The sequence below is a fragment of the Lissotriton vulgaris genome, chromosome 6 (assembly GCF_964263255.1).
Source record: "Lissotriton vulgaris chromosome 6, aLisVul1.2, whole genome shotgun sequence".
Taxonomy (NCBI): Eukaryota; Metazoa; Chordata; class Amphibia; order Caudata; family Salamandridae; genus Lissotriton; species Lissotriton vulgaris.
In genome coordinates, this window is record NC_141694.1 from 1,531,413,334 (window position 1) to 1,531,439,872 (window position 26,539).

General features: G+C 49.0%; 2 protein-coding genes across 2 annotated transcripts in view; both read left to right on the forward strand.

Annotated features, from left to right (window-relative positions):
• Positions 1-26,539, forward strand: part of ANKEF1 (ankyrin repeat and EF-hand domain containing 1) — a 248,431-nt gene that overhangs the window by 103,349 nt on the left and 118,543 nt on the right. Inside the window, exon 5 of the mRNA XM_086927711.1 lies at positions 25,718-25,867. Coding sequence (XP_086783837.1) covers positions 25,718-25,867 — 150 coding nt within the window. The remainder of the gene's footprint in view (positions 1-25,717; positions 25,868-26,539) is intronic.
• On the forward strand, positions 18,466-19,528 carry LOC147709105 (DNA replication factor Cdt1-like). Its single transcript, XM_086925157.1, has one exon. It carries the CDS (start codon positions 18,479-18,481, stop codon positions 19,526-19,528), a length of 1,050 nt encoding a protein of 349 aa, XP_086781283.1. The 5' UTR covers positions 18,466-18,478.

Sequence of the window (26,539 nt, forward strand, 5' to 3'; positions counted from 1 at the left end):
TTTAGCACAGTGATTAAGGTTGGAAGCAAGCGTTCTGGCTCGCTTAAGCAGCATAATATATAATCCGAAAATAACACTTATATGTAATGACTACTTTTTGATTGAACTCCTACAATATCAGGAATAAGTGGTTCCATTGTAAGAGCAAAAATTAGGGGGGGGGCGGTACACCCCGTCTTCTCTATCTTCCCAAGATGTATTTGTCTTGCTAAGTCACTATTCAATTTCTTTTAGCACAAGGGCTCGATGTGCCCGTGTCCGAACCTGTTTCATTTTCTTGACTGTTGGCCACTGGGTCTCACTTCTTGAAGTGCAACACGTTTCTTGTGGTCGTCTTGGTTGCAGAGGCAGCTGTGACCATAGTCGCTTTTTTTTTACTACTTGGAGCGGGTGGACATAATAGCGCCTGTCAGCTTTGGTTCTCTGTTCTTGCCTCACTCCGTACCCAGTCTCCTTTTTGGATGTCAGACACCTTGGCGTGTCGACGATCATCAGCATATTCCTTCATTTTTGTTTTCTTGTCCTTGTCGATGTTCACTAGTGTTTCGTGGTCTGAGTTCGGGAGTCTGAAATTTCTATTTTCTGGGCGAGGTATCTAGGTGTGTTGTAGTGAATCGCTTTATGGGTGATACGTGCTAATTTTAGCTGTATTCTAGCATTGTAAGGTAGCCAGTTTAAAGCTTTCAGGTGAGGGGAGATATGGTCAAATTTCCTCGTTCCTGTGATAAGTCTTGCCGCTGCATTGAGGCATGCTTTTAGTGGTGCTGTGGAAATTTTGGTAGTCCTGCTAGCTTTGTACACCCATATTCAATCCTCGAGATAACCAGTGATTGCACTGCTAGTTTTAGGTTCGTCTCCGTTAAAAATGATTTCATTTTTCTTAAGTAGTTCAGATGAAAACGGGCGTTTTTTGCCATTACTTTAATGTGGGTTTTCATATCAAGGTTCTCATCCAGTGTGAATCTGAGTGATTTCGCCGAGTCAACTAGAGTAGGGGTGCAATTTAACGCTGTGATCGTTTTGGACCATTCCTTCACTTCTGATTGATTCTTTTGTGGTGTGATAAGTAACAACTCTGTTTTATTTGCATTTAGCTTGAGATGATTGCTAGTTAGCCATTTTGGCGTAATTTTGAGGGCCTCATTCATTAAGGCAATGTCTTCCAGGGATGCAATCTTGATGTATATCTGCGTGTCGTCCGCGTACATGTGGTAAGATATTTTGGAATTTCGCAGAATTTCTGTAAGGGGTTCGATGTACAAGTTAAACAGTGATGGAGATAAAGTAGATCCTTGGGGTACTCCGATTGTGTTTGGGCATGAAGGTGAAAGTGATTAGTTTACTAGGAATCTCTGGGTTTTATTAAGTAAGAATGATTCAAACCATTTCGGTACATTTCTAGAAATTCCCATCCTGTCATGAAGTCTGTTCAGTAGTTTTTCATGGTTAACTGTATCAAACGCTGAAGACAGGTCTAGGAGAATGAGTAGACAGGATTGATTGTGATCTAGTGCTTGAAATGCGTCATCGACAATGTGAAGGATTGCTTTTTCCGTGCTGTGACCTGTTCTGAATCCCGATTGGCAGTCATCTAACAGTGAGAAGTTGTCAATGTGCCGGCTCAACTGATTCTGTACACATTTCTCTATTAATTTGGCAAGAAGAGGGATGTTGGTCACTGGGCGATAGTTATTTGGATCTGCTGGGTCCACTGTGGGTGTACTTGTAGTCTTGCAAACGGATCCTCCACCTCTCAATCCTTGGAGGCATCTTCGCTCGTGGTTTGCCGAAAATGGTAATTAAGGCCTGATGATCAGTGATGAGTGTGAAGTATTTCCCATATACGAATAGATGGAAATGCTTGCATGCCTACACAATCGCCAGACTTTCCTTCTCGGGTTTTGAGTATGCTATCTCTGTGTTGATGAAGCTGAGGCTGGCGTAGGCCACGATGTGATGCTGATCTCTCTCGTCATCATATTGGGCTAGAATAGCGCCAAGTCCGATAGGGCTTGCATCAACTGTAATCTCAGTCTTTCTTCTAGGGTTGAAGTATGCCAGATGAGCGGCAGAGCTCATGGTCCTTTTGATCTTGTTGAAAGCGTGCTCACCTGCATTGGACCAGTGAAATGCTTGCCCTTGTCTTGTGAGTTCTTGCAGTGGGTAGCTAATGGTCGCATAGTCCTTGATATATCGGGCGCAGTAGCTGGCCATACCCAGGAAGGACCAAATGTCGCTGACATCGTGAGATTGCGGAGTCTCAGCCAGTGCTGAGACCTTTTCAGGATCGGTCTCGTGCCGTCTTTGGAGAAGATGTGACTGTAGAATTTGAGAGTTGACCTACGGAATTCACACTTGTCTCTGTTGAGTGTGAAGTTGGCGTTGAGAAGGGGATGACACACGATCTAGGGCTTTGTCATGGTCTTCACGTGTTGCACCAAAGACGAGGATGTCGTCGCTGTAGTTTAATGAATTTGGGATGCGGTGGATCACTCGCCGAACTGCTTCTTGAAAGATCTCTGCCGCTGAGGAGATCCCAAAATTGAGGCACTTGTACCTGAAAAGTCCTTGATGTGTAGTAAAAGTGGTGATGTACCTGGATTTTTCATGGAGTTCGAGCTGATGGTATCCTTTATTGAGATCTAATTTTGAGAAAACTGTTGCTCCGTTCAGGCAAGTAATCCTGTCGCTGATGTGAGGTCCGATGGCTGTGTTTGGGGCGCGCATGTCCACGCACAGGTGCACTTTATTCACGTGGGCCCGTTTAGGCATGACCACTACTGGCAAAACCCATGGAGTAGGTCCGATTGACCTTTCTATGATATCCGCTCTCAGTAGGTCTTGGAGCTCGTCATCAACTGCTTGTTCGAGATGAAATTGTACTTTCCTATGATGCTGAGCCACAGGCTTTACTTGTTCATTTATGTGTAGTTTGACCTTGACATTGGCTAGTTTGGGGAATTTGTTTATGTCGGTTTAGTCATCAACTTTGAATAGAATCTCTACCAGCTTCAGCCGGTATGCTGAAGGTTAACTGAGGAGGCAGTCAGCCGCTTCAGGACGTTCTATTACGTGAACGTGAGCTTGAATTGTTCTATCTATGTTGGTCAATGTCGTGGGAATCATCCTAAGCACGGTAGTGGGTCTTTGGACATCGACGTGTAGACATGCACTGCGGCTGGCTCTAATTTTGGCTTTGGGCACATTCTCTCATATTCCGTCATGCAGATGTAATTGAGCAATGCTCCAGTGTCTAGAACACATTTGGCGGAGTGATGTCCCATCCGAATGTCTAGTCAGGAATATTTCTTTAAGCGGTCCGGGTCTGCCACCATGCACATATATTCGTCGGGATATGGGAGTGAGGGCAGACGACTCTCTTGACATTGATCGTTGGGATCAATGTGACGTTTGTGACTGAGTGCTGGATCTGGACGAGCTCATTGAGCGGTCTCTCCTTCCTTGCACAGACCTCACGTGGTGGTGTGGTCCAGTACTTCGCTTGGCCAGTCCCACTTCTTTACGGCGAGTTTGGCACATTGCTTCGAAATGATTTTCCCTTCCGCATCGGTGACATTGTTGTCCCATGGCCGGGCAGGTGCCTGTATGAGGGTAGTCCAGGCAACACTGATAACATTGTGGTGGTTGCTTTTGGGCATTGCCGCTTCTGGTCCCACTACGGGATGAGCTTGTGGACTTTCCAGGTCTCCGATGATCCGGCTGACGTCTCGCTTCTATCTGAGATTGTATTCGGAACACTTGTTCTGGTTTCTCTGCTTTGCCCGCTTCCATTCTTTTTGGCTGCTCATCTGCTTTATCATTTATTCGTGTGAGTTCCTCGATGTAGTCAAACGAGTAGTGTTTCTTTTGTAGTTGACGTCGTAGTGACTCTGATTGGCACCCTTCAATGATGCGTGGACAAAGCAAATCTTCTGTGTTGAATTTATCAAATGTGCAGTATCGTGCCAGGCGTTTTAGTCGAGAGATGAAGTCGCCCATGGCCTCATCCCGTTCTTGGGACGCGAGGTTGAACGAGTAACATTCGTAGTCCAAATTGCGCTTGTGAAGGAACTTTCTGTTTAAGGCTTCTCTCGCATATGCATACGATGCAGCATTTTCTGGAGACAGTTCTTTGATGATCTGTCTGATGTCTTTGCCCACCAGGTTCTTCAATGCTATCAGTTGATAGTCGGGGTCATTGACTCGTTAGCCCTTCATGAAATCTTTGAAATCTTCTATCCAGCTCTTCCACTTGGGACCAATGCTGTTCCCAGACGTCAGTGTTAGGGGTTCAGGCGGACGCAGGAAAGATACCCCCATTAAGATGGGTACTTGTGGCATGGCTTGGGCTGGACCTGACAGTGCATTTTGTGTAGAGTCAGGCTGAGTGGTCATGGTGGAGAGTTATTGTCTTCCCTTCCTTTTCCGATGCTCACAGTGGCGTCCAGGAGGCTTTGAAATGGGGTATTTTCTACTTTCGTCTGACCATAAATGGCCGCCGAATGTGACCTCTGGTGCCTATTTATTTGTGGGGGAATCGATGTACTTACCCCAGTTTGTGCTCTGTCCAGTGTGGCTGGGGCTCCAGAGGTTCGTTCTGATGGGCGCTCTGATCACTGGCCGGAATTCAGGCGGAGTTTCTGGCACGCTTGCTCTGACGAGGTGTTTCCTTTTTTGAAAAAAAGCTGCAACTGATTCGCGAGCGGCGATTATTTCTTGCGTGATGATCCCGAGGGTGTTTTGCATCCCGCCCCCGTCGCCAGGTTTTCGTGTCCAGCGCTATGAAACATGCGGACACGAGCTGGGATATGCACGTCTTTCTTTATTTAACTTATTTCCCCGACTGCCACTGGCGCTCCCTCGCCCGGCCTCCCCCTTCCGCTTCCTGCCTGTGGGGACCTGTGGGCCGAACTAGGCCTGCGGCGCTGCGGGGCACATGGAGCGCAATTAGGTGACACACACACAGTACTGCACTGGTACGGACCGGAAGTGCCGAGCCACTTCGGTCCCTTTATTTAAAGCTTTCTGGCCACGCCTGGCCAGAAAGTGATACATTGTGCGGAGTGCTTCCGGGGGCTCAACCTGAGACCCTCGGAGCACTAGAGCGCTACATCCCTTCCCAACTTGGATTTTTTTCAAAACAAATTATCACAGTCAGTTCAACATGCAAAGTCTGCCAGTCTCTGACTGGGCCGTGGATTGGACCTGAGATTATACTGCCACTTGCCTCTCGGAGGGATCTGGTCCCGAGGAGGTCCCGGTGACGGCAGGGATGGATGTTCTGCATTGTCCGGGGCCAGGCATGAGTTGTCTTCTGGGGCAGTATTCTCTCCTTCTTCCCTCGTTACAGGTGCACCGCCACTGGGGCTTGGTCCCTTCGGTATCTGCTTGAACCACGATACGTTGCGAGTCACTTCTTCTCCGTCTCGACTGACAGTGATTGCTGTTCCGTGGGTTTCTTTGATGACCCAGGGTTCCGGCTCGAAAGGGGTCTTGAACTTCCCCCCGGGTCTCCTTGTCCGGATGAGCACCGTCTCTCCTGGGCTCAGGGTTTTTGCTTGGGCTCTTCTCTTGCAACTCGCTTTCTCGTTTGTCCTTCTTCTCCTATCTTGGGTATTTGCCGGGGAGTATGGTGGGGGAGCCCAATTGTCAGCCATAGGTAGCAGATCCCTTCTGGGGCCGGTCAGCATCAACGCCCATGGTGATTGCATGGTGGTGCTGTGCGGCGTGCTGCGATACTCCCTCAGGAATGCTTGTAGTGTTTCCTCCGGGTCACTTCCTTCTGCTGAGGATATCCTCAGTATCTTGTTTATTGTCCTCATGAAACGTTCTACCTCACCGTTGGCTTGTGGCCATTGTGGGGTGATTCGGTGATGCTTTATGCCAAGGTTGGCTAGGAACTCCTTGAACTCACTCCCCTGGAATGGGGGCCCATTGTCCGTTTTGATGACCATTGGGATGCCGAACAGGGCAAATGTTTTGGTGAGGATGGGGCGAATGTTCGCGAAACTGGTTGACGTTGCTATTTCCACGATGGGGTATTTGGTGTAGTTGTCCACCAGCACCACTGTGACTCTTCCGTCCGGGAAGCTGCCAAAGTCCAGGCTTAGCCATGCCCACGGTGATGGAGCGTGTTCCTCTGTGATTATGGGAGCTGGTGCTTCGGGGCTGCTTGTGATTTGGCATGCCCGGCATTCCTTTACGCAGGCTTCGATGTTCTCCTCCATGTTTGGGAACCATATCTTCTCTCGCATCCTCGCCTTCATTCTGCGGGTGCCTTGATGGCCTTCGTGTGCTAGGGCGGTTGCTCTCTCTTGCAGTGTTTTGGGAATGACCACTCGAGTCCCTCTCAGTAGGAGGCCATTGTCAGTGCAGCTGAGGTCGTCATGCACCTTCCAGTATTGTTGTAGGCGCGTTCTGTCTGCTTCGTTCCACCCGTTGGTGTCCTTCAGGAAGCTCGTCCACGTGCCGGATTGTATGGCCTCCTTCACCCTTCCAACCACTGCATCGTTGTCATAGTGAGAGATGATGATGTCGGCGGTCAGTGCGCAGGGGCACGCGCCCGTGGCTAGCATGTTGATGAATTCCTCGGTCTGGACCTCAGGGTCTGTGTTGCTAGACTCATCTGCGGGGGGATGGCGCGACAGGAAGTCCGCCGGGTTTTTCGCCCCTGGTCGGTATACTAAGTCCATTTGGTACTGTTGAACCTGGATTGCCCAGCGTTCGATCCTTGGCGGGGGGTGCGGAGCAGTTCCCCGAAACAACGGGATCAGCGGTTGGTGGTCTGTCACCATTCTGAAAGGGTGTCCGGAGATGTAGAGATGGAAATGGGCGCACGCCCATTTTACGGCCAGTGCCTCCCTCTCAATTTGTGAGTACCGGGACTCTGTTGCCGTCAGAGCTTTGCTTGCAAACGCCAGCGGGGCCCACACCCCGGGTTCGGACTCTTGCGACAGGAGAGCCCCTAGGCCCACTGGGCTGGCGTCCACTAGTACTTCGGTGGGTCTTGCAGTGTCGAAGTATGCCATCGTTGTGCTATCTAACAGGGCTTCTTTGATCCGGTGGAACGCTTTGTCTTCCGTTGCTGTCCACTTCCATGGACTGTCTTTTTTCGTTAGGCTTCTCAGAGGCTCCGCTATTGTGGCCAGATTGGGTATGAACCTGGCACAGTACTGCGCCATTCCCAAGAAACTTCTTACTTCGGAAGCGGTTGAGGGTGCTGGAGCATTCTTGATAGCTTGTGATTTGCGGGGGTCTACCCTTACTCCGTCCGAGTCGAATACGTATCCGAAGAACTCTATTGATCTCTTGAAGAACTGGCATTTGTCCTTGTGCAGGGTGACCCCGTACTGTGCGAGTCTTTGTAGAGTGGCCCTCAATCTTCGGTGGTGTTCTTCACTGGTCTTGGCGTGAATCAGAATATCGTCACTGACGTTTAGCACTCCATCAAGTCCGGTTAAGATTTCCTTTATCGTGTTTTGGAATATTTCGGCTGCGGATGAGATGCCGAAACTCAGTCGCTTGTACCGTCTTAGCCCTAAGTGTGTCGAAAAAGTTGTAATGTAGCGGCTCTCTTCTGCTAGCCTGAGCTGGTGATATCCGGCATTAAGGTCTAACTTAGAGAACCATTGGGCCCCATTCAGGTCCGTGAGGATGTCATCTACCGTTGGGGTGAGGTGGCGTTCGCGTCTGATGGCTTTGTTGGGCATCCTCATGTCTATGCAGATGCGGATCTTGCCTGGCTGTCGCGGCTTCTCGGCTATCACCATTGGGGATACCCATGGCGTTGGCCCTGACACTTTCTCGATTACCCCTTGTTCTTCAAGTTGGTTGAGCTCCCTCTCTACGGCTGCGCGCAGGTGGAAAGGTATTCTTCTGTGTCTTAGGGCTATTGGCTGGATGGCGGGGTCGATGTGTAGCCTGATGGGTGGTCGTTTGATTGTGCCAAGACCTTCGAATAAGGTGGGGAACATTTCCAGGATGTCCTCTATTTGTAGCGTTTTGACTGCGTTTGCGAACGCAATGAGGCGGAGGTCTTCTGCCGTGTTGCTGCTTACAAGCAAGTCTGCTTCCTTGTCGATCACGTGGAACGTGGTTGTTACTTCGTTGTCTTCTGCTTTTACTTGGACCGTCATCTTCCCTCGCAGTGGGAGGGGTGTCTGGCTACCGTACGTTAGTATGCGCGCCTTAGACGGTACTAGCTTGGGTCTCGGGTTCAGTGCTTTATAGTGCTGGATTCCCATGACGTTTATGGTAGCTCCCGTGTCGATGACGCCACATGCTGGGGACCCGTCGATGTGTATCTGACACTTGGGCTGTGGTCTCCGTCGCTTCTTCAGTTCACTTACGAACGACACGTAGTAGCATTCATCTTCATCTTCTGAGGGTGAGTCATCAAACTGGGGTCGCCTCGGTGGTCTGTGTGGTTGAGACGGCGTTGCGTCGTCCAGTGACAGCTGTTTCACTGCTCCGGTGATTGGTTTTCTTCCTGACGTCCCTCTTCCTCGGGAGCCACCCCTGCACACACTTGCGAAATGGTTGGGTATTCCGCATTTTGAACATGTCTTGCCACGTGCTGGGCAGCCATCTTGGTTGTGTTCATCTCGGCCACAGTATCCACACGATGTTCGGCGTGGCGTCCTGGTCGGCCATCTTCCTCTGCTTCCTCGGCCTGTGTTGCGGATTGCATCCACTCTTTCAGTCTTCACCACGGTTCCTGCTTCTGCCCGTGGGTTCAGAGCTGCTTCCATTGCTGTTGCGCGGACATCCGATAGTTCGTGGGATCTGGCCAGGATTAATATTTCTTCAAGGGTGATCCGTGGCTGTCGTAGAATGAGTGTCCTTAGGTGTTTATTGCGGCAACCTTGAATGAGCTGCGCGGTCACCTCCTTCTTTTCGTCGTCGTCCGTGCACGTGCTTATGAGATCCCTCAGCCGTGCATGAAATGCATCCATGGACTCTCCTTCCCTTTGGCGGGATTGGCGAAATTTGAATCGCTCATAGTGGGGGTTCAGCTGGGGGTCGAAATGGGCGTTCAGCGCATTGACCGCTGCGTCATAGTCTTTGGCATCTCCTGTGTCAGGGAGGTGTTTAAACAGTTTATACAGTTCTGTGCCCCCAAAGTGTAACAGCAGGGACCTCTTCACTTCGTCATCTTTCTCCCTGGTGGCAGTGAAATAGTTGTTAAGTTGCCCTAGCCATACAGCCCATCTGGGGGCTGCTGTCCCGGGGTCTATCAGCTCGCTGAATGGCGGTAGTGCCTGGATTTGTGAGTGGGCTGACGGCGTCGGTGGTTGAGTGCCGAGGTTTATTGCTGGTGGCGCCGCTTGTTGAGCTTGGTTGGTTCCCCCGGCTGCCCCTCCAGGGTTGGTAGTCATTGTGGTACTGGCCGGTGTCTGGGCGTTTGTCTTTTGGGTGTCGCTTTATTGCGGGTTGGTTTGCACTTACTCGTGCTTGTTGGTGCCCGTGAGTCACTGATTGCCTGGCTGTTGGTTGCACTTGCTTGTGCTTGTTGGCGCTTGTGTGGTCCAATGGGTGCTTGGTGGCTGATTGGCTTTGCTTGTGCTTGTTGGCGCTGGTTACCAATGCTTGGTGTGGCTGCTTGCGCTCGCTTTGGTGTTGCTGCGTCACCTCGTGGTGTGGTTGGCCTCACCGGGCCCTCTCCGTGTCCACCAAACCTCGCTCTCAATTTGCCTGAGGCGCCTCCTCGGCTTCGCGCTCTCCCCGGGTTCTTTCCTCTGGTGCCGGCGCCGGCGCCTCGCGTTCTGCGCATGCGCGCACCGCTGGGCCTGCCGCCTGGCTGTTTTCTTCGGCGCGTGTCTTCGCCTCGTGCCTCTCGGCCGTCGCTGCCGCCGGTGCCACACGCAGCCCTTCGCTCACGCTGCTTACCGGTGCTTTGGGTCTTCTGGGATGCAGCCTTGGCTTTCGGTGGCGGTGGCCGTCGTCGCTGACGTTTCTCTCCGGCGCTGCGGCCGGGCGAACAGGTCAGGTGAGGGTTGCTGGTGGGTGCTGCTTGGCTTTTGGATATCCCACCCTCGTCGCCAGTGTGGGGACCTGTGGGCCGAACTAGGCCTGCGGCGCTGCGGGGCACATGGAGCGCAATTAGGTGACACACACACAGTACTGCACTGGTACGGACCGGAAGTGCCGAGCCACTTCGGTCCCTTTATTTAAAGCTTTCTGGCCACGCCTGGCCAGAAAGTGATACATTGTGCGGAGTGCTTCCGGGGGCTCAACCTGAGACCCTCGGAGCACTAGAGCGCTACACTGCCATGCCTGATCCGGAACTTACAGACGGAGTCAGGCATGGCAACACGACAGGATCATTGTCAGTCTTTAATATTAATGTGATTACAGATTCCAGCATAATATTCCTAATGGACCTTGCAGATAAAAAAAAGTAGTTGTGTACCTTTGACAGAGTTACTAGTAAGTCTTGATAGGGTTCATAAAATGACACAGGAATTCATCTGGTCTGGAAGCTTTGTTCTCTGAGAGATTATTTTTTTTCTATAACAGCTTTTACTTAAATTTTTAAACAAGCACGTAACAGTGCATGTCCTGGATCAAAGTCTGACAGCACGAGCATATTCAGTCAAGGTAGCAGACCTGTATTTTGAACACATTTCACCAGGTCTTTATTTACACCTGAAACATTAGCAGGATTATTGCAGTTCATCACATTTTCTATAGGTGTAGCTCAAGGTTTAGTATTACTAATGGTGCATCGTCCAGGCTGCTCTTTATTGAGTGAGAGTAATGGTGTCATCGATTCCCAATCTGTAAAATTCTTCTCAGCACCCCAGATTTTCTCACTCTTTTATGGGTTTGCCTCTACTTACATATGCCACTTCATCTGCGCCCATGCACAGTCAAGTTTTTCTCCATTCCTCAGGTGTCTCACTGCATTCAATGCCCATGCACCAATTCATCTCTGTTAACCATTGTTCTCTAGTAGGCACTAGCAGGCTCTGAGGCACTTTTAATTGCTGCTCGTATCTCTTTGGCTCTAAGACCACATCACTGGCTTCTAAATGGGGAAGGAGAATGCCTAGATAACTATTTTTTTAATTCATTTTGGGCTTGATGGTTGTGCGGGATAAAATGTTATACATTTTTCCAAAATGTTTGTAGTTGTTTCAGCTGCGTCTTCTCTCTAGTCCATTATTTTGTCTATGTGATTCATCCTTTGGAGCGTTTTAAGTTTGCATACTAAATATTCGATCCGCCTTTTTGCCTTTTGTTGTAGTTTTGATTTGTGTATAATAATTTCCTATCCATGTCATATTTCTTCTAAACGCCCCAACTATCCTCAACTTCTTTGAAAGCAATCCTATTTATGTTGTGCTTTGAATTATTTAATCAATTTTCTACTTCATCTTTTTTGGGTCTTGCTAACCTAGAAAAAATGACTGTATGGGCAATCAAGACTACTAGTATTACCGCTTGGGCTGCTTCCCAAACCCCGGCCTACATCACTTCTCCATTATCTTTCTCCATAAAGTAATGCCCTAGAGAATAGCAAATAAGGGGCTTGATTTAATTGTGGCTGAGATCTTGTCTGCCAAATTCTGAGATGTCCATAGGCCAGCAGACCTTTCAAGCAATTATTGGAACCACCATCAAGGCCGTTCTGGCCAATGTATAGTAACTTTGCCGTACGGTTCTGTAAACCATGACTGTGCCGTACAACAAAGTAAAAAAAAAAACATTTCCCCACTTCGCCATGGGAGTTATCTCCTATGGCAAGAGGGTATTTTTTTCAATTTTCATTGCCCCTTAGCGCCAAGGTTTCCCTGACAGTGACAGACCATGAAAACTGACCTGTATGTTAGCCCATCTAAATTAGGTGGGCAGTCATGCTGGTCAACCTCTGACAGCCCTTACTCCATCTGAAGGATGTAACCACGGCAGAGACTGAGCAGTCTCCACCATGGTTACACCAAGGGTCTGCCCGCAGGATTACCCTTTCTACCAAGATATAAATCGGGCCCTAAGCCTAGTGCTGTATCCCTGATTGCCACTTTGCTGATGTACCAGTGTGTGGGTCTAGCAGCGATGAGTGAGACTGGGTCTAGAATAAGTATTACAGGGGACTGATCTGAACGAGTTTTTATACACCTATATTCAGAAAGAACTGAGGGCTTCATCTGCCTATTAATGTTGTGTGTGTTCTACTGGGCCAACATTTTGTGGTGTTTTTATTATGATGAAGCTGGGGAGGTCAGTTTATCTGTCGAAACTTATCTCCTTCTTCTGACCTCATCACAAACCTCACATTAGCAGTTCTCAGGATCATAGATAAGTGTCAATATAGTTAGGTCAGCATCTAATCAGACAATTATCATCACTAATTTGTGGCCTGGGTTGACCTTCAATATTTAAGTCCACCAGTGATGCAGGCACTTTTCAGCAATTCTTATTGGCCCACATACATCAAGCATTTTTGGAGTCGCAAACGGTGCGATTCCTTAAAATCGGCCGTTTGCGATTCCAAAAGTGCTGTTTGGGATGCATCATGCTATTTTAGAAATCGCAACTTTTTTGCGATTTCTAAAATTGCGATAGCATATAAGAAATCGCAATTTTGCGATTTCTTAAATGCTATGCATCATTTCCAAAAATGTGCGGTTTTTCAAATTGGAAGTGCAAATTACCACGAAGTTCAACCTCGTGGTAATTTGCGAAATTGTTTAAAAATGCAAAAAAATGCATTTTTTAAACTGTTAAGTTACAGACACACATGTCCTTAGGACATTTGTGTATGTAACTTCTACTGAAAAGTACATTTCATGGGTGCAGGGGGGGTCATTTAGACCCCCCTCTCCACCCTTGAAATGGATTGATGAATTGCGATTTCAAATTGCGAATTCGCAATTCCCATTCATTCCTATGGGCATTTTGGCCCATAGGAATGAATAGGAATTGCGAATTCGCAATTTGAAATTCACATTTTTTATGCGATTCGGTAAAAATAGCGATTTTTACCGAATTGCATAAAAAATGAAAAAATAATCATGCATAGGCTTTTGCGATTTCTAAATTGCGAATCGCTATTTTTTGCCATTTAGAAATCGCAAAAGCCGATATTGATGCATGTGGGCCATTGACCATCTTCATGAGGTTTCTCTAGGTCTGAGTAATTTTGGCATGGGGCTGTTCGCTCTCTCAAAAGTCACAGGAGAGATGTTACTTATTGGGGTATGTCAAGCATCACATTTTCCTTTTATTTTGTGAATGTACAGGTTGGCTTCTCATGTTTCCTGGGCCATTGTTTGCTACTCTTTCGTAGCACTAGAATCATGGGCTGTTATGGTCCTAGCCCACACTTTGCCATCCATCCATTCAGTCACAAATCGTGTCGGGACAAAAAGTGCTATATTTTCTCTTTAGAAATTATTCTCAGTCTGTCTGGCAAAGTACTTAATACTATGTTTTCTAAATTATTTATTTTACCAATTCAAATGTGAGAACAGATGCACTCTGGCAATATCCAACAGAAGGAGGCCCTGGGACTGGACAGACTGTAATATTGCTTCTCTGTCAGGGTGATTCCCTATTCATGTGCCCTTGGCACTGTATCTGTTTTCAGAGATGGCATGGGAATAATAACTATAACAACAGACTTTTTGGTTGCTTTTACAGGATCAATTCCTCAACAAAGAGTTCAACACTGGGGTCCTCTGTTCTTAATGGGGACTCCAATAATTTAAACATTATTACATCTGGAACAACTGTCAAAATCTTCCACCTCACCCCTAGTTATTGTGTGATACACTGTAGTCTTGTGAGAGTCTCTGGAAGTGGGCTTACTTCTTATAGTTTTGTTAAAGAGTTTTTCCTCCGCACCCTCTCTTTCTGTTATTTTGTGGACATCTGTGAGTAAATGATTCAAATCTATCCAGACAGTGTCTATCTAGTGCTCCAGGGCCTCCAAAGAGCCTGCGACTGCTGACACCACACCTCTTAATGTAGGTTCATACTCTCAGTCCTGTATCTTTGGTGCATTACTTTGCAAGACTTCTGCTTTGGGAGCACTCAGAAAGGCATTCTCTAGTTTGTTTTCTGCTTTCAAGCTTTTCGTTATTATGATGTACTTTTTTTCAGCTTGAGCCATTGATCAGGCTGTCTCAGCATTGCCGGTCGTATCACGTGACTGCCAGTGGTCTCACCTTCATTTCAGACCTGTTTACCCTTAAGGGGGATATGGTGTGGAATGATAGGAGGTTGATAGGAGTTATCACTCTTCATTAACAGCAAGATCTGCTCTTGTGACCTGTCAGTATTCTCTACCCTATGCCAGGTTTATCCAGTTGATCCTCTCTGTTCTTAGTTCCCCTGCGAGTCAAACCCTCCAAAGCTTAAATGCTAGCCCTCAGATGACAAGTCATAGAGAGGAATCAAGGTCGCTACTATCTTTCTGGCCTGTACTCTGCAATCAGACCTTCCTCAAATCTATTTTAATATTGTTCGATCCAACAGAGTACTGCACTTTCTCTTTCAGTCATGATTATTGTCTTGCCTGGTTATTATTTCGCCTCCTCCTTAGAGATGCTTATTATGTGTCTCTACAATATTGATTTTTCTCTGGATATGTACTTCATTTACAGCCTCTGTCTGGCCAGAACCTGTTTCTGCTCCATCCTGGAGTCCTTCTTATTCCTTTATTCAGCCAAGTGGTGTCCTCAGCCAACCATACCTCACTCTACTCAGGTATTATTTACAGCCAAATCACACTTTCTGGGCCACGTAGCACCCACTATCTGTCCTGCGTCCCTCCAGGTTTGTTTGCAGTTGGACATTGGAGCTGTGATATTCCAGCACCCAGGGGCTTCTCCGGCAAGAAGATGAATCTGTTTCAGCCCCACGCCCTATCTTGCTCCCTCTCTGCCACAGAGATCTGTTTCTAGCTTCTTCTAGATTTAATTACTGCCTACATCTGGCTTCTAGCTTCTCTCAGCATATCAGCTCAGTATGCAGGCAGACAAACAGGTCAGGAGGTGATCACGTATCCACCTTGCATTAAACAGCACCAGATTCCAGGTTTGTTTCCTAATGTCTGGTTAGTGTTTGTCCTCCTGAAACAAGAGGAACACAGGTGCATATTACCAAGGGCCTTATCGCCGCTTTAGCGGGAATTTTTCCCGCTAAAGCGGCGATAATTTTATCGCCCTATTACCTAGCTGTCGCTAACACCAGTTAGCGACAGCTAGTAGGAGATAGCGATCATCTTAGGGCCCACTTTGCATGTCAGCGATAATTATCGCTAATGACATGCAAAGTGGGCGTGCCAAGATGTTAGCGGCTGGAAACAGTCGCTAACATCGCTATCTCCTATTACCATCTTTTGAAAATATTCACGCTAAGCGCGAATATCTCCAAAAGCTATCGCCTGCCCAGAGCAGTTCTTAGCCATGTTATCCAATGGTAGGTGGATAACATGGCTAAGAGCATTTGCTCGGTAATGCATGGATATCGCGGACTTTTCAGCGATATTCATGCATTTCGGCCGATTTTTATCGCTTAGGAGATAAACCTTGGTAATAGCAAGGCTCCTAAGCGATAAAAATAGGCGATGCACAGCGTTAAAATAATAGCCGCTAACCAAGCATAGCGATAATTATCGCTTATGCTTGGTAATATGCCCTACAGATTTGCGCACATCACAACTGCGATCTTTCTTAGTCGTTGGTCACCTTGCTTGTGGGCACACCATGCCCTCACCCCACAACTCCAAAATGTAATTGAGATTGCAGCTTGCCTCAGGGCTCTTATTCTTGCCATTTTTTTCTTTCATTTAGTATTTCTCATCCATCAGTCCTGAAGCAGCACAACTCCAACTTTATGATGAATGCAGATATTGGCTCGAAACTGAAAACAAAAACAAAACCAGGGGCATTTTTAATGTGAGAAGCTCTCCCTGACTGTCCAAAATGAATCATGGGCAGGATGAACTAAAGCGAGCTATTGCTCATCTGTGAAAAAACGAATATTCTCCTTACTACATCTCATCCCTTGCATTGCTTTGACTACAGAAATGACATCTTTAGCTGTTCTTCTGTTAAATCATTTCGAAAGCCTTGAGTCCTCTTCACTAGCAACTAATTAAATTACCTACCTAAGTCTTCAAGTCACCACATCACTTTGCTGTCTTCCTCGTTTACAAACATTGAACTCCCCCCATTATGGCTTAGCAGTCTTCCTTTCCAGAATAGATTGTGCTGACTCTTCCTGTGTTGATCACTTCCAGTTACAGTCATCCAAATTGCAATACAACAAATCTTTAGCCTGATTTTCAAAAGTATTTCTCAGGCCACGCTCAACATTTGACTATCCACCTCTGTCTGCCTAGACTTCAAGGCTCTCTTCCTCGCCCACAAAGCTGTGTAAAAACATGGTTATAGCTAGCTTCAGCCAGCATCAGGAGATCCTCCCCATGGAAGAGATCCTGGTGCAGACACTCGTGGGAACTGCCCGAGTCAAGATTCCTCAATCATTCACATGACACATCCCTGTTCCCTCAGTTATGAAAGTCACGTGTTCTGTGGCTCTGGAAAAGACAATTACGCCATCTTTCACCTGCTACAGCATGCTTATTTTGCATCACTTTTTCACCTCCTGCTACTTTGTACCTTCCTTTTCCTTAACCTTCCTCTCCTTGTTCCTTCCCCATTTCCTTCCAACCAGCAGATCTTTAATTTGCACAGGCACCCCATGGTTTGCTGTTCACCTTCGAAAGAGCGCTACTTTTTGCACGAGCTGTGTACAAGCATTCACCAACCTTTGTGCCATGCCCACGTGTTTATAACTCAGCTATGGTTATACCAAATTTTCTGAAGATTATATATGAATAACACAAATTATTGTGAATTCCGTAGGTCTGTTGAAAACATAGTTTGCAGTCTATAACCACCGGTCAAAATATACATATTATCTGTACTGGTGTCCAGTGTAGGTCAATGAGTTTATTTTCATTTTATTTTTTACAATTTTATATTGCTCAGACATGGCCTGAAGGCATCAGAGCACTTTACAACAGTGTTGTGTCGTCGAGCCCCCAATTATGACAGGAGACCACGATCAATATCAGGTACCTTTATTTACTTCTTTACAGCAGCTTTGGTTGGCGTCCTGCCCCTTGCCCTGCCCGTCCTTGAGTGTCCAGCAACGTCCCCCTTGACCGGAAGTGGTGTCCGGTGTCGGCCCCCTCCCACACTCCTACCTCGGGGTCCTAGTGCCCACTGTCCAGGGCACGACAAACAGTAGCATGATACAAGGGTACAGCAAGTTACAGTTACAATAATTACATTCAGACATATTGCACTGGTAGCTGCAACCAGGACAAAAGCAGCCGTTGGACAAGGACGTACATGGTTCAAGCATTGAGTAAGATGGTGGGGACACACAATGAAGGTAGGTCATCTCTTGAATAGAGAACATAGGTATGGTCGAGGGTGATTAACCCAGGTGTTTGTCAAATCGGAGGAGCTTGAGGTCCTTTTTAGGTTTTGCCTAGGCAATGCGTACGAAGTACGCATGTGCTAGGAAAAAACCTAATGAGATATAGTATATGGGGTTTGGAATCCGCCCCGTCTTCCATTGGCTAGCTCCATAAATGGAGGTTTGCCATTGGAAGACACGTTTGTCCGTCAATGTAGGACCAGATTCGGGGGCGTTCCCGAGAATTTTTGGCTTTTGGCTACGTCACGCTACGTCAGCCAAAAGCCGGGAACGCCCCCGAATCTGGTCCGGCATTGCCGGCACCTGCCTTCCTGCTCGCTCGGCTCTTGTTCTACCCAGACCGCCTTAAAACTCCTTCCGACGAAGCAAGTCCCTTTTCCATTTCTTTGCTTCAGAGAGCTGCTGTCTCTGACGCAGGGTGTTTACCCCATGCGCACGTATGCAAATGAGCTGTCAGCGCCTCCACGGTGCCCCGGATGCTGGTGTCGCAGCCCCACCCCTCCCCCTGTCTCCGGCTCCCCTCCCCCCTCCCCCCTCTGCTGCCGTCTTACAGTCGTGGGTCAGGAGCAGCGCGAGCCACTGCGGCAGGAGTCCTCATCATAGGATCTAGAGCGGCGCCCTAGCAGCCCCGCCCCTATCGCCGACCGCAGCCCGGGGAGCGCAGCGCCCGACACACCGGGGCACCATGGTAAGAAAGCGGGGAGGCCCGATTAGGAGGCCAAGGGCCTTGGGACAGGGAGGGAAGCAGGTGTACGACGCTGTTACTGCAGCACGTGGTGGTTTGTTTCTCCTGCACTCATTTCAAGCAAACGCCTCTGCTAGCTGCCATCCTTCCTGGCAGTGTACACACAGATCCAAACAGACGTTCTGTAGAACGTTGTGTTCGTGGCTCCTTCCATTCTCTATTGTGATCTCACCCGGCGTTGCCATAAGAGACATTCCGCGGCCGGGTCCATTGGTCACTGCTTCCCCCGGGTTCTCTTTCGGAACATCGTGTATCCCTCCATTGTGACTCGCGATGGCCCAGCTTCGGATGACCGATTATTTCGCCCAGAGCAAGGCGGGCACCCCGCCCTGCTCCGGGCCCCGAGGAAGCAAGAGCCGCAAGCTGCTGGCCGAGCAGCCCGCCGCGCTCAGCCCCTCGCGGACCGTCGAGCTCCCCCTGCCCCGCACGCCGCCCGGCACGGACCCGCCCGCCCTATGCACCCCCCGCTCCTCGGCCACCAGGAAGAAGCGAGCTCGGCCAGAATCCGACAACGACCCCCAGCCCATGGAGGCCAAGCGATCCGCCCGCAAGAAGCTCATCCTCCCCGGGGTAGAGGTGCCGGCCTTTGAGCAGGTTGCAAGTCTGACCTCCGAACCAGTCCTTCAGTCGTCCACCCCTACATCCCTGGAGAAGAATGCCAAGAACCTGGCCAACGGCATCCTTTCACCGGGGCTGAAGCAGGACAGCCGATGGCAAGAGGACCCCGGTTTTCTGGAAGTGAAGGCTGAGCCAACCCGAAACCTGGCTGAGCTCCAATCGCGCATGCAGAGAATCCAAGAGCTAACCCAGAAACTGAATCTATCAACCTCTCCGGTGACCAAGAAACCACCAACGACATCTGTTACTAACACCGCCTCTTCCCCCAAGGGTCCGACAACAGCACTGTCTGTAAAAAACACCTCTGATCTCAAGACTCTCCAAAAGCGGCTGAAGAAGTTAGAAGAGCGTAAACGGGTGCAGAAAGCCAACAAGCTAGAGGAGGAACCCATGCTAATTAAGTCCGGTGACAGAGTGCAAAGGAGTGAGGAAAGCCCTGTTCCAGCATACCAGCGTTTCCACACCCTTGCCCAGGATGTTCCCCCTGGACTGTCTTTACCCTACAAGTACAAGGTGCTGGCCGAGATGTTCCGCAACATGGACACAATCGCGGGAATGCTCTTCAACAGAAGTGAGACTGTGACCTTCACCAAAGTGAAGCAAGGCGTGCAGGATATGATGCACAAGCCTTTTGAGGAGAGGAACATTGGTCAGATTAAAACTGTTTATCCCACAGCCTACCGAGTTTCTAGTCCCTTTTTATAGAGCTAGCCATGTTAATTTGCACATTTTTGTATTTTTATTAGCCTATTATGTTTGGGTCTAACCTTTGTGCCATCTGTTCAGCCTGTTTGTATGCAAAATATTGTTTTAATTAAAAAGATCCCACAGATCCACTATGCAGTATATGCGCAGGGTGGGGAGGGGTGGTAAAAGGCAGTGGTTGCTGCATTAATGGAGGCGGATCAGTCTTCGCTGCGCCGCTCCCCGGGCGGGTTCGAAACTGCGGCTGCCTGCAACGTTTAACCTGCTTCCGTTATGGGGCAGTTAAAGTGTTGCACGCGACAGCAAAACGCATCCAATAATGAAGTGTGTTTCCTGATGACAGCCGTGGCAGCCATGATTTACTTCCTGAGTTAGGCACTGGGGGTTGTGTTATTCGTTTGCAGTTGTCTATGTGAAGAAACGATCTGCTTCTGCTGAGGATCACCGGTGAAAATCAACCTGCGTGGAGCCGGGACACTGAGCATCCTATCCTTGCCCCACTTCTTCCTCTACCGGTTTGCCACCAGCGGACCGGGACTCCATCATTGATGGACGCCAAAGCTCCGCTTTGCAGATTTGCTGCCCTGTCTCCGGTGTCGATGAGAGACGGAACAAGCTGTGCGGGCCAAGAACCTGCGCCAGAAACACGAGCGAGTTCAAAGCGAATGAAACAAAGAGACACCTGATGTCTTCTAACCAGTGGCACAGGTGACCGGGCGAGCAGCGCACACCAAGGCTTGGCGACACAAGAGAAGGAACTCAGAGAAAGGATTCCTCATCCCAGCGCGACCTGTGGCAGCTGAGCCCTGCGGGTGGTGGCGCATGAGTACAAGAGTAGAGACGACTGACTGCCCCTGACTGCATAGGTCACAAAGCGTCCCCCAGTGGGATATGGCTGGCGTACAATCCTGAGGTCTTCAGCAGCTGACGCGGTGTACGATCCAATCAAACACATTCATTTTCATTCCTGTGCTGAGCCCGGGTGTAAAATAACATTCTGGGGAACTTTACGGCTGTAGTAGCACTGATTTGCTCACACTTGCAACGTCTTAAAACAAACCAGCGACGGCTGAAGTGGCCTCCAATCAGAGCAGCGGCCTCGTTTTTAATGTGACAGGAGTTCATTGAGAATAAGGGACCAGGTGACCCCTTGGCTCAGCACTGCTGAGGGGCGGTGACGGGAGCCCCTGGGTATAATTCACCTAAGGAGCCGAGCCGGGCTTCACCGTTGAATCAGCAGCAACTCCTGAAAGATGGAGACCGGCCCTGTCCGCCTCCACCACAGGTCCCTAAACTCTGGGTACTAGGGCACAAGGCTGCGCGCCTTTTATGCCCATTCAGGGCATACAATGAATCCATTTAACCTGAAAGTTCTCGGAGTTAGTGCATTATTTTGAGACAGAATGGCTTGAGACAGAAAGAGGCAAGCATTGCTCACGGTTTCAAAGCTGAACTGTCTGGAAACTGAGAGAAATATCGGGTTGAATCAATCCATTTTACTCTCTGCAGGTGCGTAAAACAAGCATATGCAAAGACCACTATGATACGATTCCTGCGCTTTATGCCAGCGGGACATCCCAGGCACCGGAGCGAGTCCTGTACATTAAATAGCGAGTGGAAACGGTGGCCCTCATGTCACTCTAAAGTCCACCAGTGACCAGGGGGGCGTGAACCGGTCTTGCTGCCGTCCACACTCTGCGTGTTAGCACACCTCTGCAAGCCCCTGCCGCCCCCCGCCCTGCTCTGCTGGGCCCTGCTGCTGCTCTGCGCCCCGGAGAGCTCCGCGCTGGCAGACTTCTCAGGTAAGACCCTCTCTGCTTCCCAGCCTGTCCTCTCCCAGCCTGCCCTCTCCCAGCCTGTCCTCTCCCAGCCTGTCCTCTCCCAGCCTGTCCACTCCCAGCCTGTCCACTCCCAGCCTGTCCTCTGGCAGCCTGTCCTCTCGCAGCCTGTCCTCTCGCAGCCTGCCCTCTCGCAGCCTGCCCTCTCGCAGCCTGTCCTCTCGCAGCCTGTCCTCTCGCAGCCTACCCTCTCACAGCCTGTCCTCTCCCAGCCTGCCCTCTCCCAGCCTGCCCTCTCCCAGCCTGCCCTCTCCCAGCCTGCCCTCTCACAGCCTGCCCTGTCGCAGCCTGCCCTCTCGCAGCCTGTCCTCTCGCAGCCTGTCCTCTCGCAGCCTGTCCTCTCGCAGCCTGTCCTCTCGCAGCCTGCCCACTCCCGGCCTGCCCACTCCCGGCCTGCCCTCTCCCAGCCTGTCCTCTTCCAGCCTGCCCTCTCCCAGCCTGTCCCCTCCATGACCTTTCCCAGCCTGTCCTCTCCCAGCTTGTCCACTTCCAGCCTGCCCTCTCCCAGCCTGTCCCCTCCCTGCCCTCTCCCAGCCTGTCCCCTCCCTGCCATCTCCTAGCCTGTCCTCTCCCTGCCTGTTGTCGTGTCCCGGTGGCAGCAGGCAAGAGCGTGCACTGCGTCCCTGAAGTAACAGCCCTAAAGCAAGCAAGGAGTACGCCCCCCTCCCACCAATCCCTGTTAGGTAGTGGAAACTGTCCAAACTGGGGTGCAGACATACCCCTCTCACCTTTCGGCCTGGTACCACTGCACCAGCCGCACTACTTCCCTACTGACCGTTCTCCACTTCAGCCCCGTCTAAATTACAATTCCTGTTTGTGACCCTTTTTCCTGCTTGTGCTTGTTTTCGTGACCCTGTTGCCTGCTTGTGCCTCCGTGTGCCCCTGTTGCCTGCTTGTGCCTCTGTGTGCCCCTGTTGCCTGCTTGTGCCTCCGTGTGCCCCTGTTGCCTGCTTGTGCCTCCGTGTGCCTCTGTTGCCTGCTTGTGCCTCCGTGTGCCCCTGTTGCCTGCTTGTGCCTCCATTTTCGTGCCCCTGTCGCCTGCTTGTGCCTCAGTTTTCGTGCCCCTGTTGCCTGCTTGTGCCTCCGTGTGCCCCTGTTGCCTGCTTGTGCCTCCGTGTGCCCCTGTTGCCTGCTTGTGCCTCCGTGTGCCCCTGTTGCCTGCTTGTGCCTCCGTTTTCGTGCCCCTGTTGCCTGCTTGTGCCTCCCTGTGCCCCTGTTGCCTGCTTGTGCCTCCGTGTGCCCCTGTTGCCTGCTTGTGCTGTGTGGGTGTCTGTGGAAGGCTCTGTGTGGGTCTGTGGAGGGCTTTGTGTGGCTGTGTGTGTGGGTGGCTTTGTGTGGCTGTGTGTGTGGGGGGCTCTGTGTGGCTGTGTGTGTGGGGGGCTCTGTGTGGGTGTGTGTGTGGGGGGCGAGAGATAAAGCTAGTGGCATTGTAAATGACAATGCCATTTATTTATGTTAAAAAAAAACATAAATAAAAATAATATCGAGCAATGCCAATAGCTCTAACTTTAACAAAGGCAAAACCATTGCATTGTAAATGCTTGATGAAGGTGGCTATGCAGATTGTTAGGCGTAGGGAGGGGGGTAAGGAGTTCCAGCTTCTTGTGTCACTACCAGAAAATGACTAGCCCATATAGCGTTCATGTAGTATTCTCATGTTGTGCTGTAATGTTGCCTTTCACCTTGTTCCTAGCTGCTCAGCCAGTGTGAGTGTTCCGTGTAGAATGTTGGTGTGATTGACATGAGTAGAATGCTTGGATGCCTGGTTTCAGTGCTGTCAGTTGGAAGATGGGCTGAGCAGCTAGCAGGCTGCTCCTGGTGGGGCTTGCCGTATATACTTCTTACGGACTTATAAACTACATCTCGGCTACGTCTACTATGTCACCTGAACATGTATGACGAGCCCACTACACGTTCTCGACTGAAGGTGGCGGTTCCAGGAGCTGGGATTGGGCATTTCTGGAACCTATATTTGTTCCAAATGTATTCAGTTTATCACTTGGATCCATTCTAGACTTTCCAGACATCAACATAGAAAAATGTACATAAAATTGATCTAATTAAAAGTCTCTTACTTTGCGTTTATCCTAAAGAATGTGATATGGATCTGGAATTCTTTGGCCCTCCTTGACACTCCAGATCTATAGTGTATCATACAATTGCTATAGTGCTTTCCTCCCTCTTACTAAGGCCACAAAGCGCTTTCCATGCTGCTTGTGGTCCTATCCTCCCACTCCGTTTGCTTGTTGCCGTGCGAGTAAGATGTGCATAAATGCTGCTGCACCAAGTCTGGACCACACTCTTCATCCACCAGCACCAAAGCGAAACTCAACATTAATGAATGTCACTCTAACCAACACTTTTTCCCCTCTGTGCAGTACAGACAGGGCCTGCCTTTTCAAAGATAGAGCCCTTGGCGTGGGCGGAGAGAAATTTTGTGCCCTTGCTGATGGTAGTAAATTAAATGAGGTAGCTTTTGATTTCACTGGTAAGTCTCTGGCTGAGCATTAACTGGCCCCTGCACACAAACATCCCCAGACCTCCCCCAGCTCACCTAAATCACCGTAGCTTAGCTGCCTCACGCAGATGATGTTGATGTGTGCCAGCCAGTGGCGGCTGGCATGGCTCGCGGGTGGTGAGGCGGGCACTGTGGGTCACACGGGAGTTGCAAACATTAAAGCAAATTAAGAAAAATAAACTTTGCTTGCCACCGGATCCCGTGTCTCTGCTTCTACTCTTCTTGTGGAACTCGAGGAACAGGAAGCACAGCAGCCCCCACTGACCAATCACAATGCTTCAATGCAGCATTGTGATTGGTAAGCACCCTGGCTCCCCTGACCAATCACAATGCTCCAATGCAGCATTGTAATTGGTAAGCGCCCAGGCTCCCCTGACCAATCACAATGGGGGCCTGGGCATGTTCTCCACGCAGACTGTAACATGGCCTGCTTGGAGAACGGGGAAAGTGCGCATGACTGGTTCGGGAGGCCCGAGAGGGCAGACCAAACAATCCTTGCACACTTAGGAGTAGGCAAACCACTCCTTGGCTACCCTGCTCTGAGAGCAGAGCAGCCCCGCCTGCCTGCAAAGCAGCACAAAGCATAAAAGGATAATGATAAGGAAAGACTAAAACCACATTAAACTGGCAAATCAGATAGAAACGAACAGGCAGGGACAAGGGCAAGATGAGAAAAGCAAAAATGAAGCACATTTTTTGTAATTCTGAAGTCCGATGAAACCAAGACTTTAATGGGATGAAAACAAATTTGAACACTTTACTTGGTAATGTACAAATGATAAATATTCACTGAAACTCGTTTCCAATACATTATTATTTGTGTGCAATATAGTTTCTGTCAGTAAAACTGTATGTCGGTTAAAATCTAGTGGCCATTTGAATGGAAAATGTGCTGTCTGTAAATTAGAGTGTGCTACCACAGGATGCTTTAGTGGCATTAAAAAATCGTTCACCTCATGTCCACTAAAGCTAAGTGGGCTGGAAAAGTTTGATGTTCTAAAAAGTGCGCCATGGTCCAAAAACGTTTGGAAAGCACTAGTTTATGGGCACATACATCAAAGTTACAATTTGCGATTGCCAAATAGCGATTATTGGCGATATTATGTAGGAATCGCCAAAAATGTTGAGATTCCTTAACATTAGCTAATAGTGATTCGGAAATTGCAAATCGATATTAGATAATGTGACTCCATTCATTCCTATGGACCTGCAGCCCCATAGGAATGAATGGCATTGCATTGGCTAATTGCGATTACCAAATTGGTAATCATAAATAGCGAATGCAAATCCAAGGGTGCCCTGGGGTCTAGGGCCCCCCCTGAAGCACCCCACAAAAAAGGTAAGTGTGCACATGTAAAGCACACGCATGTGTACACTATATGGCACTTTGAAAATTTTATTTTTGTGCATTTTTGAAAGCATGCACATATTACCACCAACTTGAAGTTCATGGTAATTAGTGTTTCCTAAATGCACAGTTTTCATTTAGGAAAGGCTACATGCATCTGCATTAGCGAATCGCAAATTGTGATTCCCTAAACATTCGCAATTTAGGTAATTGCAAAAAATTGCGATTACCTAAATTGTGAATGACAAAATCTACATGCTTTGGAAAAGGCCTTTTTCTATTCGCAAACAGGCCAATTCTGCAAAATTTGGCCCGTTTGCGAACAGAAAAAGGCTTGATGTACGTGCCCCTACATGAGGTATTTCTGTACATGCATTGCATTTATCTGATTTTCAGTTGATATTTATACACTTTTGGAGACGAAGAAGTGAATGGTAATTCAAAAAGAGGAAACTGATCAGGATTGTCATGTGTTTCCGTTTCAGGTGACCGGTCGCACTCCTCTCATGGAAGCTTCGAGAGAAGGAGCAGCCGAGGTCGTCCGATCTCTTCTTCAAAAAGGAGCCGAAGTTAATATTTTCGACAAGGAAAGATATCATGCTGTTCATTTTGCTGCCAAAGGAGGATTTTTTGAGGTAATACCAGCTGCTACATATTGTTTAATATGACTTTCTACATTTCCAGCTTGACACTTTAACGTAGGTATTGCTAAGAGTCTCTATAGGCAGTAATACATTATTCGTAGCCCACATTAGGCATATGGTTGGAAGGGCAGGAAGTTGGGAGCAGAGAACACAAGATGGGGGGGGGGGACAGGAGGTACAAGAGTCAGAGAGTCAAGATTCATGGAGTCCGAGAGTGTATGAAATGGAAGTCATGGCGCTAGAGAATTATAGCATTTGATCGGATTTAGGACTTGGCAGAATGTAAAAAGTCATTGCAGTTGGGGGAGGAGGGGAATGTGGTGTTCGGGGCCCTAGGCCCACATGATAAGCAAATAACCACACAAGCACATTGTAGTCACTGGCCGGGGACGCATGTGATGGGTGGGTGAATAGTGTGGGTTACAAGCAGGCAGAACACTAGACGTATCAGGCCAGACACTACATCCCTCACAAACTTTAATTAAAAGAAACAAACAAAAGTCCAACCTAGGAAGAAAATAAACAATAATACACAGCACCAATGAGTCTCTTCGGGCCGTCTGCTGGGCGGTGCTGGAGTTCTGGACCACACAGTCAAGAAGCTTGAATCCACCTCAGTGGTATAGTTTAGACCGCCCTGGTCTCGCGGTCTTGGAGTCTATT

Bases quoted from the DNA above. Each gene is read 5' to 3' on its own strand.
- LOC147709105 (XM_086925157.1), top strand. From the start codon at position 18,479: ATGGCCCAGCTTCGGATGACCGATTATTTCGCCCAGAGCAAGGCGGGC.